This window comes from Hyposmocoma kahamanoa, unplaced genomic scaffold (genome assembly GCF_003589595.1).
Source record: "Hyposmocoma kahamanoa isolate Upper Pololo Valley unplaced genomic scaffold, ASM358959v1 202, whole genome shotgun sequence".
Lineage (NCBI taxonomy): Eukaryota > Metazoa > Arthropoda > Insecta > Lepidoptera > Cosmopterigidae > Hyposmocoma > Hyposmocoma kahamanoa.
Window position 1 is genome coordinate 5662486 of NW_020653726.1, and position 14156 is coordinate 5676641.

The following is a 14156-nucleotide window of genomic DNA, read 5'->3' on the forward strand; positions in this document are numbered from 1 at the left end:
ATATACGTATATATAAGTAGGGTATGTATTAGAAACTTTGTTACTCAATAAAGATATATCACTATTTTGTTCCTTGCATAACGTAGCCCTTCGTAAATTATAAATACAAAATTATGAATGCATATTGTGTTTATGTTCCTTGTAGTTCTATAGGTCTCTATACATATATACGTAAATAAATGTTTATTACCCATGTTAAGTATAAAGTTTAGACTTTACCACAATATAAATAAATATTGTACGTTACTAAAGGCCTATTCAGATATAAACGATATTCGCTACAACAGTAGGTAGCGAAACATACTGCGCAGTATCCCACCGGGTATTTTATATGTATAATGTTCCGCAGCGAGAGCGAAACCTCTGTTTCGGGGTATCTCTCTATCGCGCCATTTTATCTTGCTTTGCGTAATTGGTTTTACCAAACGGCGCGGCAGCAGCAGCAAATTCAATCCACCCGCACTCGTCGCAACTCAGTTAGTGACGATTTTTTGACACAATTGAAGGACTAATTTGATGTTATATACATCGAAACAAACGTCGAAACAGTCAAATGATAAATTTATTGAGATTATTCGTAACGTACGGTTATAGTGATGTCTTATTCACTGACGGTACAGAAGTGATTTTCTAGACGGGCGAAAATTAAGAGAGTTTCGCTAGCCATAATGGGAGCGATATTCGCTTAGTTTTGAACAGTAGGAATACCGCATAACCGCTCGGATTTCGCTACCCACAGCGGTAGCGAATATCTGAATAGACCACGGAAGAAAAAACAGAAAAAAACAATGGAAGTGCCTTAAGCCTCGATCACTATCAGATCCGATGTCGCCAACACTCACACATTCTTAATTTGAAACACTACAAAATCTTGATATTATTGGTCGTAGTTTCAAATTTAAAAAGAAGTAACAAATTTTGGACTGTTAATATAATTTAAACTTTACCCCGCTGGCATGTCGTTGAAAGTTCAATACCATCAATACCTATTATTCCAAGTTACGACGTTTTGATATTATATAGAAATTTCAATGTGCTGGCATCTAGCGGTTAATTGCTGAACGACCATGAATTGGAGTTATTAATTTAGTTTTCCAACAAAAAACGACCATATTGCAGGGGCATAAGCTTTACTTTCGTTTCTTGTAACAAAAAAAATATTTCGATAAACAGAAAATTGACAATTTATTAAAATAAAGATTTTCCGGCGATAAGAAATACCACTACGGGTAATATTTTTGGTGCGGCTATCATTTTTGCACTCCAAAAGAGCACAATAAGGCATTTTTTAGGATTTTAGACAATTGACTTGAAAAAATGTCAAAACCATACCATACAAAGCGAAAATGGCAGACTGAGCTCAGATAGGTCTTTCAAACGTTAACTAACCACTTCTACTGTATTTATTGATATGTGGAGTAGACCTTAAAAAACCGATCGTCTGCCTGTGTTAGTAAATTTTATCTCATTACCATCACCAGTGACCATTTATTAACGTCTCCTATGTCCTTGGTATCTGAGATAATGACGCATTAGACACATTTATTACGGGAGAGCGGGGCTGAACGTTCCGATTTTCAAATAACTTGCAGTTTTATACTGAAAATGAAGGGTTTGATTTTCAAAATGTGGAAACATTGAACAAATGTTTGTCGCTTTTTGTAATAAGATAGTCACTTCTACTAATATCTCAATAGTCTTTTTCATAGAGGCTTTTTTGACAAATTTCGGAGCGGTACATTCAGCCCCGCTTTGGGGCGAGTTGTTTCGCCTTTGAGGCAAATTGTTCCGCCTAGATTATGACAGAATAACAAAGATTTTCTTAAATAAAACCACTTATTTTATAATTGTATATATGTAATGTTTATATTATGCACAACTAACTTAAAAAAAAACCACTACATTCTTATTCACCAGTAATATTATTCATCGCTCATTTCTTCATCTGAATCACAGTTGAGACACACATAAGTGACTCTATCATCTTGTCTAAATATTTGACATGAGCCCGTTTGTAGTTTGGCATCCTTAAAACAAAGAAAAATGGTCATAAAAATTTTAAGTATGATTGCAGGTCAATTGGGGGAAGTTGTTCCTAGGAACAACCAGCCCCTCGAGGGAGGAACTTATAGCCCCAAATAAGGTTTTTGTACTAAGACTAACATACCGGCAAAGTAATAGAATCAATCAAAAAAATACTCAAACAATAAGATTCCTTTTCCTTACTACTGTCATTACAGTTTAGAAAAGTTACATATGAACAAAGTAAACCCATAATAAACAAAGACAGACCAAAAAATTTAAACAAGGAAAAATTTACTTACGTGATATTTTGACCACATAGCCATGATGATAACCACACGTCGTCGCCGGAGTAACTGAAATGGCTACCGACAAGACGCATCACCTGACGCTTTAACGACGCGCTTCACATGTATTGCTACATATTTTCCTTGCAAAGTTATTGCTGTGAGAACAACTTGCCCCGGGAACTACCAGTCCCGGTGTCCCCTACTATTACTAACTTGTGTTGTCTTTTTTTGTATTGCATGTCAAACGGACATAATTTAATTTTATACTTAAGTCACATACAAATATAATATAAAGTGAACACTTAATCCAAATACCGCAGACATCACCACAACATAGTTATCAATGAACTTGATATTCTCACACCCAAACGATAACAAGAACAACAAAGATAAACATATTTTGAAAAGTAAAACTTTAAAAGTCATTCCGTTTTGCATATTTACGCGACACTTACTATTGTTGACATTGAGTAAAACTATGAAATAGATACACTTTGGACACTGGACAGTTCTTATCGTAAACTCAAACATATTTTTTAGTCCATAGGTACCTACGCAAATTATTCTTTATTTATTCATTTAGTGTAGTATCATACTTATATTATTTTAGGTACAAAGGCTTGTAAAGGTACATGTGACATCCTTTAAGGGCACAACAAAGTGTTAAGGGCACTTACTCATTATAAAAGTATTAAAATAAATGCGATCGTATTAAATAAATCATTGCAATTATACATAAATAAGATAAATAAGAAGGATATTGAAGTAATTTAAATTAATTACACAATAAATTACATCTTGTCATTCGAAAATTCTTTAACATTATAATTACTTTTATTTATGAGGAATTCTTTCATGTGTTTAGAGAAAATTCTAAATGAAACTACTTGAAATCGTCACATTGATTTACACGTTCGACGCCGGTTAGAATCTTCAAAAATATTCAAAAAATTACATTGGCTTATATTACTGTTTTTGGTCTCATTTGTACATGTAAGTATAGGTTTTTTTGTAATATTTCATTATTTAGCTCTATTTTGAAATAATTTTTAGTGCCGGGCATTTCAACCCGGCGAAACCTAAACTCATAAGGCTGCGCGCTGGTCGCAATGCCAAACGGAGTACGTACACGTAATGTTCGATCGATGTTTAAATAAAATTACATACGTCTTTGATTTGAAATTGACATTTCACATTAACCATTTTTTTGCTTAGTTTGGAACTTTTAAATTCAATTTGAAATTAAAGTAAACTTTTTTATTCGGAATATATTTTTTCCCCTCTAAGTCTAGATAATGACATCAAAACCCTAAAAAACCAAGTGGCTACAGAAGTTCGTCAGAGCCGCGTTGGTCATGTTGTATGGCTAAATACGTAGCGTTTACCACTTGCGGCCTGAACGAGCATTGCAAAGTTAGGTCTGTTATGCCTGGTATTTTCACCCACCATGGCGATGAATGTGTTAAATTCTACAGCTCATTCGTAAGGCAGGTTCCCTTGAGAGGAATGAGTAAGAAACTCTAGGAGTAGTTCTTCGTAATTAAACATATGTACACACTTACCATTTACATTAATCTGAAATAAATTATGTAGGTATCTATCACATGGAGACAGACTGAAAGAGCTAAACGAGTCACTTACAAGGATTTTTGTCAACTACGTTACAGTAGCTGTGTAGTAGTTAAAAAAAATTACACTAGATTATCTTAACATTTTTATAAAAACGCTGGACGATTAAACAAGACGAATAGGAACCATTTTTGACGGTCCTGCCCTTTGCCCTTTTGAATTTATATTATTGCGACTTTGTGAAGATGACTGTCAAGAATAGCATTTTTATTTCACGTATTAATGTTTTATCACTATTTCTCATAATAAATTCTTAACTTAAATTACATTTAATTTTTTATACTGTGACAGTAATGTAATTTAACAGCAATAGAGCTCCTTGTGAAAAGAGTTCGTCCAGGGAAGTACTGCTTCCTACCTTACCTATTTCCGCCTCCAAGCAGTAATGTTAGCATCACTGCGTTCCGATTTAGAAGGATAAAGGTGCTGGTGAAATTACAGGCACATGGGACTTGTCAACTTATGTCTCAGGGTGACAAGCGCAGTAGCAGTGCCTCTCAGATCTTTGCGATTTAAAGCTCTGAGTGGCACTGCAATTGTTATGGACAGGCGTGTGGCTTACCATCAGGCGCACGACTTGTTCGTCCCGTCACTTGATAATATAAAGAATTGTAGATGTCTTTGTACTTCGCTCTCAAACACGCTCTGGGTACAAATTGTAAAGCCCTAATCGCACGTTTTTGCAGGACAAAAATTCTAATAATATCGCCGTCATTACCCCATAACATCGAGTATATAACCAGAAATAGAGACGAAATAAGGGCTATCCATCCCAGGCAACTCATCAGGTAAATTGGTCTTATATCATTTTTAAATATCAATTCTTGTTTGCACTAAAATCACAAATTAAAAAGCTATAATTGTACAACGCCAACGACTGACCCGTGTGTACGTGTCCATATATTCCAAAAATATTCTGTATTTATTGTACTAAAGATACGTAATATCTCTAACGATGGGGGGCTGTTCCATTCGGTGGTGTGTGAAAAACAGCAAAACATCAAATTTCAAAACACACGGAACCACATTTCATCGGTAATTAAATATGAAATATGTAATTTTTTCACTTTTCGTCCATTGTAGCAAAGCTCATGTCAAACTGGTCGATTTTCCAATTCGGGCTGGACAATCGGAGCGCAGTTCATATTAAATGACATTTCGTCTCTATTTCTGGTTATAAACACGATGTCCCATAACAAAATGCCGTATATATCATTAAACTGTGGAAGTAGCTATAGTAAACTAATCTAGCGGTTTCTACGTACGAAAGTTATCGTATTAATTTAATTTAATTTTTTAATGAAATTATTTGTTGACCCCATTGCAATTTAGAATCTAATGCTATACCTAAAAATATAAATGCGTCTACAAGGTTTAATTTTTCGTTTTTTTTTATTTCCATACATGAAATCGTCTGTAAATATAACATTAAGTACCTAATGTAATGCGTAGAGTTGTATTAAAATCTTAAGCATTCTTGATCTTGTATATACAATTACGTTATTTACAGGAAGATGTTGGACCCCAAATAAAGACCCTGGAAGAAAAGAGCAAGTGATCCTTACCGGTGCCTCAGGAGCTTTGAGACCTGGGCGGTTCACCTTCATTCTCGGGCCTTCAGGAGCTGGCAAAACCACGTTAATGAAAATATTGGCTGGAAGAAAGTAAGTCACAAAGAAACCTGTTTTTGAACTTCACTGTTAAGTTTATAATGTATTCAAAGTCAAAGATTATTTATTCCATAGGTAAAATAAATTTACACTTGAAAACGTCACATTTAAGCTACTGCTCGTTCACTACGCTGACCTCCTTGAGAAGAACAAGCAAGAAATTCTAGGGATTGCTCTTTTCAAATAAACTTAAATGCTATGGAATACACTTTGAATCAAATTTGTGTGGATTCTGGAGCTGTGTCGTCTTTCCATACATCTTTATCTAACACGTAGTCTTCAATTTTGCAATACAATTTTTCGATCAAAATATTTTTAATGTAGTTTTTAAACTAAGGAAATGATAAACATAAAATCTTATTGTAAAAACGTATACAGTTCCCCATAAAAGAGTTGTTTACCTTGGTTAAACGAAATCGTGGTACCATGAGTTTGGACTTAGCTCTAAGGTTAATATTATGGATATCTTCCTTTTATTGAAATTATGTATATTTTTACGGGCATATAAAATATTTGAGTAAATGGGCTGTGATGCCACAGTCATGATACCAGTCTCCTTAAACTTTTCTCTGAGAGAAATCCGAGAGCCTAGACGGTACACAGAACGAATTGCTCGTTTTTGCAATACAAATATAGTTTGAATATCTGCCGCTTTACCCCACATGAGAATCCCGTAGGACATTATACTATGGAAGTAACTAAACTATTCTAGAAGTACTAACATCGCTAAGCTCACGTATTCTGCGGACTGCGTATACAGCGGAGCTTAATCTGCTGGCCAGGGAAGATATATGTGGAAACCATTGAAATTTACTACCTAACTAAGGTCACTCCCAAGAAGACTGCTTTATTAACTACTTTTCTCTAACTTTTCTCCGTTTATTTCTATGCTTGGACTAGTCGATTTTACGTTAGGTAATTCAAATTTAACATATTTTGTCTTCTTGGCATTAAGCAATAAATTGTTAGCATTAAACCAATAAACTACTTTAGAGAGGGTATCATTAGTATGGTCATAGTTAATGTCATGTCTGTCTGTTTTAAAAATCAAGGATGTGTCATCAGCAAACTACACTATTTCGCAATGATTTTTAACAAAGAATGGCAGATCATTAATATAAATCAGAAATAAGAAATGTCCAAGTATTGAACCCTGCGGAACACCCGTTTTTACCGGAGAACCCAGAGAAGTCACACCATTTTTATTTATGTCTACTTTCTGAATTCTACCGTTGAGATATGACGAGACAAGTTTCGACGCCTTGCCATTTACACCGTAATGTTTCAGCTTCCTAATAAGAGTAATATGATCAACGCCATCAAATGCCTTTGAGAGGTCACAGAAAACACCAATAGGGTTCTGGGACCTTTCCCAAGCATCAAAGATGTGTTTTAGTAACGCTACCCCCGCATCGCTAGTCGATCTACCACTAGTAAATCCGTATTGTTCACTACAAAAATATGATTCCTACCGAAATAGGACACTAATTGAGTCAGTACCTTTTCGAATATTTTACTTAAAGTTGGTAAAATTGAAATGGGCCTATAGTTGCTAGGATCAACTTTCCTACCGTTTTTGAATAAGGGAATAACCTTGATATATTTCATTAAATCGGGAGAAACACCTTCGTCAACGCACCTATTGAAAGCTACAGCTAAATGTGGGGAAATTAGATCAATAACTGAGTCTATAACTTTAGTTGATATGCCCCACAGATCTTCAGTTTTTTTAACATGTATTGATTTATAAGCTTTTATGTCTTGTGGATTAACATGACGGAAATTAAATAAACTACCACAAACGTTAACATTTTCCTTTAGGAGATCAATAGGCAAATGAAGGGGAGGAATTTAATGATTCTGTAGTGTTCACAGCAATTTCCGAAAAGAACGATTCAAAAGCTTGGGCTACTTTATATTTAGATTTTATAAGTTTGCTGTCTAATTCTAAAACTATATCTCTATCGTGTTGTTTAACCCTGCCTGACTCTTTATTTATTATGCTCCGAGTAGTTTTAGATTTATTTATCGATTGTCTAATTTTGCCGCTGTGAAACTTAATCTTAGCAGCTACACATACTTGTTTAAATATTTTTGAATAAATTCTAACATATTCTATGAAATTGGAATTAGTATTATAAGTTTTCATAGCATATAGCTCATACAAACGAGACTTACTCTTATGAATACCTACTGTTGCCCAGTCGTTGAATTTAGTCTCTCTATGGAAAGTTAATGTTTTCGATTTAAATATATTATCAAATTCATTTTCAATTAAACCAAATATCGTGCTATATAAAGTATTTGGAACCTCCGGTATATGGGGTAGGGAATTGAAACTATTGCCGATATTATTTTGAAATCTAATGATTCGTTCTGTGGTAATCGGTCTGCAAAGAAATTGGTCTACCTTCTTGCTCATTTTACAATTAAAAGAAGCCAATTGGCCGCTATGGTCGGATCTTAAGCAATTTATTATTGATTTAGACACTGCGTCTGTGTTACAAAAGATGTTATCAATACAAGTAGAAGAGGAGGCAGTGATGAGAGTTGGTTCTAAGAAAAGATTAATCAAGTTAAAACTTTTAAAGAAATCAATGAGTCTTACAGAAGTAGAACAGTTTTCCAACAGATTTACATTGAAATCTCCACATATTACAACGTTTTTTTGGTTGGAAAAATCCGCTTTAAACTGTCTTCCATAATTAATTGAAACTCGTTAAAATTAGCAGAAGTGGGCCTGTATATACATAAGATGACAAACTGATCCAATTCCACACATGAATTGTCAATAGTTCGTTCAGTAGAAAGATCTGTGAAGTCCTTACGCTCTTTAAATTTTAAGTTACGTTTAATAATAATCATGGATCCGCCTCTACTTAAGCTCTTTCTTATGAACGTACTGACTATTTCATAATTTTCTATGTTGTTAATTGCTTCGTAGTCTTTCAGCCAGTGTTCTGTAACACAAAACACGTCAACGGAAATATCGTGCAAAAAAAGACTTATTTCTAATGTTTTGCCAGAAAAGCCTTGAATATTTTGATGTACTACCTACATGGAAACGATTAGACTTTTCTGTTATCGTGTTTTTCAGTTTAAATGATGGTTAGTAATAAGTATACTGTTGCTACTTAAAGTAGGAGCATTGTCGTGGGACTGTGTTATATTTTCTATAACAGCGTCCTTAATATTAAAAGATAGCAAACTAGCTATATGTCTCAGATACCTTATGGGTAAAAGTAAATTATCCTCAAAAAGTTTGAAGTTCCTTACGAACTTATTAATGTCAAAACAAAATATAACGTCATTACGACGGCAATTCAAATTATGAATGTGCGAATTTATGTTATATATATACTTAATACGAGCGGTGCCTAGGTTAGAGCAGTAAGGGAATGCACTTAGTATTAAATGACACCCACACTTCTCATGAATTCTCAAGAACACGTCATGTGTGTGTATATATATATATATATATATATATATATAAAAGCCATGGTAGCCTATTGGTCTGATCTACCGCCTCTCAAGCAGAGTCCGTGAGTTTGAATCCGGGCTCGCATCTGTTTAGTTTTCCGGAATTCATGTGCGAAATTTAATTTGAAATTGAGCATGAGCTTTTCGGTAAAGGAAAACAACCTGCAAGTCGCAACAAGTTCACTGCCTTCGGAAAACGTGTGGCGGACTATGTCCTAAACCCTCCCGTGAGAGAAGTGGGACGTATAAATGAGTTAATGATGGTGATATATCAATAGTGAACAACATCATCAAGCTGTACACTTTTGTTAGAGCCTCCAGCGCAACGTAACAAGATCCGTCAAGTAAGGTTCTCCCAAACTTTATCTATTATAATTATCTAATAAAAGTTTATCGGCTGTATTTAGTTGCCATAGTTAGCTATATAAATAATTACCCTATAAATTGGTTAATCTGTGCTGTGACGTTATAATCCATGATACGACATTAAAAATTCTAAAACAAAATAGGTTAGGTACCTACTGATTTGACTACTACTAACTGATTTTTTATACAGTCAACTAGCGAAACAGTTATTTCTATTTGTCAAGTAAAAAGATACGTTTCGGTAATGTTGACACAATGTAATAATTTTTTTTATTATATTGTGTTCTATATATTATTTTTGTGCTTCGGGCGTTAACTGAGTATGTATCTTGTTTTCGTAGTTTTAACAAACACAAAAAAAATTATAATGATGCTGTAAATAGTTTGCTTTTGTTGCCTGAACATTGATATTATGGGTATTCGTCTATTTTCGGCTAAGTTATAATATATTTTGCAAATCACATAATACGAATGTATTATATATGTGACACATAGTTTGTTTTTATTATTTTGATTGTTTTTTCGCAACAAATCGTAAAATGTGTGCTCAACTGGTGCACAGGATGAGATGCAGCACCAACAGTATCCTAAAAATATTCCCCAACAGGCTTGACAGTTCGTTCATGAATCACTGCCATTTTAGCTGCCATTCACTGTCATTCACGGCTGCGATTTTAGGCAACAAAGGCATCGCGAAGCGGTGATTGAATATTTATATTAGTACTATTTCAACATTTTATATAACTAACATAACTATAAAAGTATCATCGTCTTCATCATCACCTTCATCTTCATCATCACCTTCATCATCATCATCATCATCAACCCATTTATACGTCTCACTGCTTGGCCCAATGCGGGTTGGGAACTTCACACGCTTTCCGAGAGTTGTGAACGACGTGTAGGTTTCGTCACGAAATTTTCTTTTCACTGAAAAATTCATGGTAAATTTCAAATTAAATTTCGCATATAAATTACGAAAAACTCAGAGATGCGAGCCCGGATTGGAACCCACAGCCTCTGCTTGAGAGGCGGTAGGTCAAACAATTAGGTAACCCTAACATTTACGTGCTACAACTATAAGTATGTAGCTAACAAATTATTATCCTAGGTTATCTGAAATAAATAAATAAAATAAAAATCAGATTATGTGATTTGCTAAATATATTATAACTCATTTTCCTAAACTCAAAACTTACGCAGTTATAATGGCATTTTTGTTATCTTTTTAGATTTTAGAAAGCAGGAAATAACACTCAATGTTCAAGAACAAAAGATGTGTTACGTAAAGCTACCAAATTCAGTTACGTGACTACAAAATATATTTGTCTACAATTTTCTATTAAACCGTCTTTTTATTACACTATGAGTTTGAAGTTTGATGCAAGTCCACTAAAATATATTGTAAAATGTGTATAGTTGTTATGACTGTTTTGAAAGTCTCACAACAGCCTAAGGTTTTTTTTTGTTAGGCTGATGTAGCTTTTTATCAAGTAAATTTTTTTTTATGGTTAATTTTTTTGTGTTATTTTTGTGAGAGAGTCAGTAGGGCTAGCAAGGTAACACGAGAGCGACTTAAAGCGCGATATCTTACTGCTATTGTCCCACAGGGTATCTCTCTAGAGAAGTGCTCTCGTGCAAGTCGCGTCATCATGCTAGCCCTAAGAGCCCTCTCTAGCCACGCAGAATCCTCAGTTTGGGCTCTTATTTCCTACATTTGAAGCACAGTGTTCGAACAGTTGCTTTTACATTTTCTTGATTTTAACTTTAAAAGATAATAATTAAAATTATTATTATTGAAAATTAGAAGTCGTTACTTGAATAATTCTCCTAGTAACGATAGAGCATTAATTTACCCATACAAAGCAAATAAAACTAATTACATAAAAATACAAGTTACGCCTTACAAATATTATATAAAACTTCATATTTATTAAAATAATACTTTTACATTTTTAGCATTGAAAACATATTTATAGTGATCTAACTTTCTTGATACTTTCACAGTAATTTTGTAAAAATAAATTTGATATGGTGTTCGCATAGAGAATATGCTATAAGGGTTTTATCAAGTAGCCTACAATCACGTCAAAGTTTTAATATTTTCAATAACACATAGTCCATTATTGACTATAATTTTTCAAATTAGTAATTTAAAAAATTACATTTAATTATTACATCAAACCATTAAAATAAAATTAAAATTCGTAAGGTCTGCTGATTCGATCCGTAGCCCAGTTCAGCTGGGAGAGCGACAGCCCGCGTTAGGCGAAAATGTCGGTGGTTGAAGTTCGCCGGATCTTTCGCCTGGTTGACTCTCCAATGGCACAATATTTGTGCCCCAAAGCCGGCAGAACCTTTCGATTCCCGTAAGATCTACGTCCTGCTTTTTTGCTAAGATTTTCACTACTTCTTTCAAATTTTCAAATTTTTTATTATTTCCTACCACTTTTATGTTTTGTCTTCCTGTAGAGTTAACACGACAATGCGCGACTTTCGCGAGAACGACATAGCGCACGAGATCTCTATGCGAGATAGACAGTAGTATTTCGCACTTTATGTCGCTCTCGTGCTAGTCGCGCCCTGTCGTGCTAGCCCTGCAGCTACTCACTCATCTGTGTAGGGCCCCATTTAGATTATCCAGTCCCCGTAGCATGACTACGCAGGATAGTCGCGACGCGCGCGATAAAATTGAAATAAGCGCGCACTATTGGCTAACTAAAAAATTGGCTAACTAGATCTGATTGAGACAGCCAATAGCGCGCTTATTCCAATTTTATCGCGCGCGTCGCGACTATCATGCGTGGCCATGCTACGGGGACTGGATAATCTAAATGGGGGCTGATGTAATTATCTGTTATTCTTATTTGTAGTCTTGAAACAACGTGCTAGGACACGTTATACTAAGTTAAATACATAAAAAGTAGATGATATTATTCAGCAAGGCTTTTGTATTTTGTATTAATTATAGAAAAACCGGCGTAACTGGTTCCATACAAGGAACTGGTCGAAGTGCAGTCTTAGTCCCACAGCACGCTACCCTTATTGACGCTCTGACAGCAAAGGAGACATTGGAATTTGCTGCTAGCCTGAAACTTCCAAACGCTACTTCTGGGGAACGTAGTCATGCGGTAAGTTGCTTAAGATACAATTTGTAAGCCTGTTTAGACCCAAATCCTTTTCAATAATATTGATAACCTAGCCTTATTCGTAGCTTTTTGTCACACGGAATCTTCAAGGATCGGTCCCCGAAATTTGATTTTAATTATACAGGAATGTAGAGATTTTTGATGTTTGCGAAAATGATTTACTAGTAGTAAGTAGATACCTCTTGGATGAGGATTTCTGTAGGTGTCTGTTCTGTCTATTTGTCTGGATTTTGTTTATAAATAATAAATAACAAAGACAGCACCCATCTACGGACAAATTATACATAATTATCTCTATAGAGAATCGATAATTGTTTTCCATTGTGTTCAGTTACTGTAAATAGTGATTATTACAATGGGACTTCTTATATGCATAGAATAGGACCGCGAAAGTTAAATATAGAAAAACACTTCAAATGTGTGACAGCATTAGGTAGTTATAACCAAGACAATAGTTTATAATTATGCCTTAAATGGTAGCCAGAATGTCTCAAGACAAACGCGTTTGGATGTTCATCGAGGAAACTAGGGTTAATGTTTTTTTTTTATAAAGAATAAGTGCGCATTTGACCTCCATCTTACCTGATGGAGTGACGATGAGGTGGAGGATGTAGCATGCACACCTAAATAATGCCTATTTACTCTCGCCTTGAAAAGGTCGCAAGTTATAGCGTTCGGGGAACAAGTCTGCAGGCAGGGAATTCCACTCCCTAGCCGCTCGCCATATAAATGTGAAAGCGAAACGCTTCGTGCGAATCCGGGGAATATCCACAACATAGGGGTGGAACCTCCGCCCACGTCTAGTCTCCCGATGATGGAAAGGGGAAGGTGGAATCAAATTATGCAATTCCATCGCACACTCTCCGTGATATATCCTGTAGAATACCGATAAGCTGGCAACTCTACGGCGGTGTTCAAGGCTCTGCAGCTTCACCTCTACTAGTTCCGAGTCACCTATAAGCCTCTTATTACGCTTGTCTATTGAATCCAAGGTGGCCAGTTGGTATTTAGCAGGGCCATCCCATAAGTGGCAGCAGTACTCCATACACGACCGGACTTGTGCTTGGTACAGCTGAAACAACTGTCCCGGTGTGAAGTATCGCCTCACCTTGGAAAGGATGCCAAACTTCTTGGTTGCATTTTTGGCCATGGATTCAATGTAACTGCCGAAGTTCAGATTGGACGACAGGTCCATTCCAAGTAGGTGAAGACGGTCGGCTATAGGTATGGATATACCACGAAAAGAGGGAGTCACGTGAAAGAGACTCCGTTTAGTGGAGAAAAGACACGCCTGCATTTTGGTAGCACTAAATTTGACAAGATTGGCATCGCCTCAATCGGAGACTGCCTTAAATGTCAAACTCAAACGACTAACCATGGATTCTCGACAAGACTGGGTTTCTTCTCCACTGACCCTTGCATTGATCAAGTACCTGTCTACACCTGTGCTGTCACCAGCATACCCAAAGGTACCTGGAATCAACATATCGTTTATATGCAGCAGAAAGCGGGTTACGGACAGTACCGAACCCTGAGGAACTCTATCCTGG

At 35.5% G+C, this 14156-nt stretch overlaps 1 protein-coding gene across 2 annotated transcripts in view; it reads left to right on the forward strand.

Annotated features, from left to right (window-relative positions):
- LOC113227178 (ATP-binding cassette sub-family G member 4-like) overlaps nt 1-14156 on the forward strand; it is a 50614-nt gene that overhangs the window by 22240 nt on the left and 14218 nt on the right. The window contains exons 2-3 of one of the 2 annotated variants that reach the window (XM_026460059.1): nt 5452-5605; nt 12429-12588. In XM_026460059.1, the coding sequence (XP_026315844.1) occupies nt 5452-5605; nt 12429-12588 (314 nt within the window). Of the gene's footprint in view, nt 1-5451; nt 5606-11704; nt 11827-12428; nt 12589-14156 lie in introns of those variants that run through there. The other variant, XM_026460060.1, reaches the window with a different exon arrangement.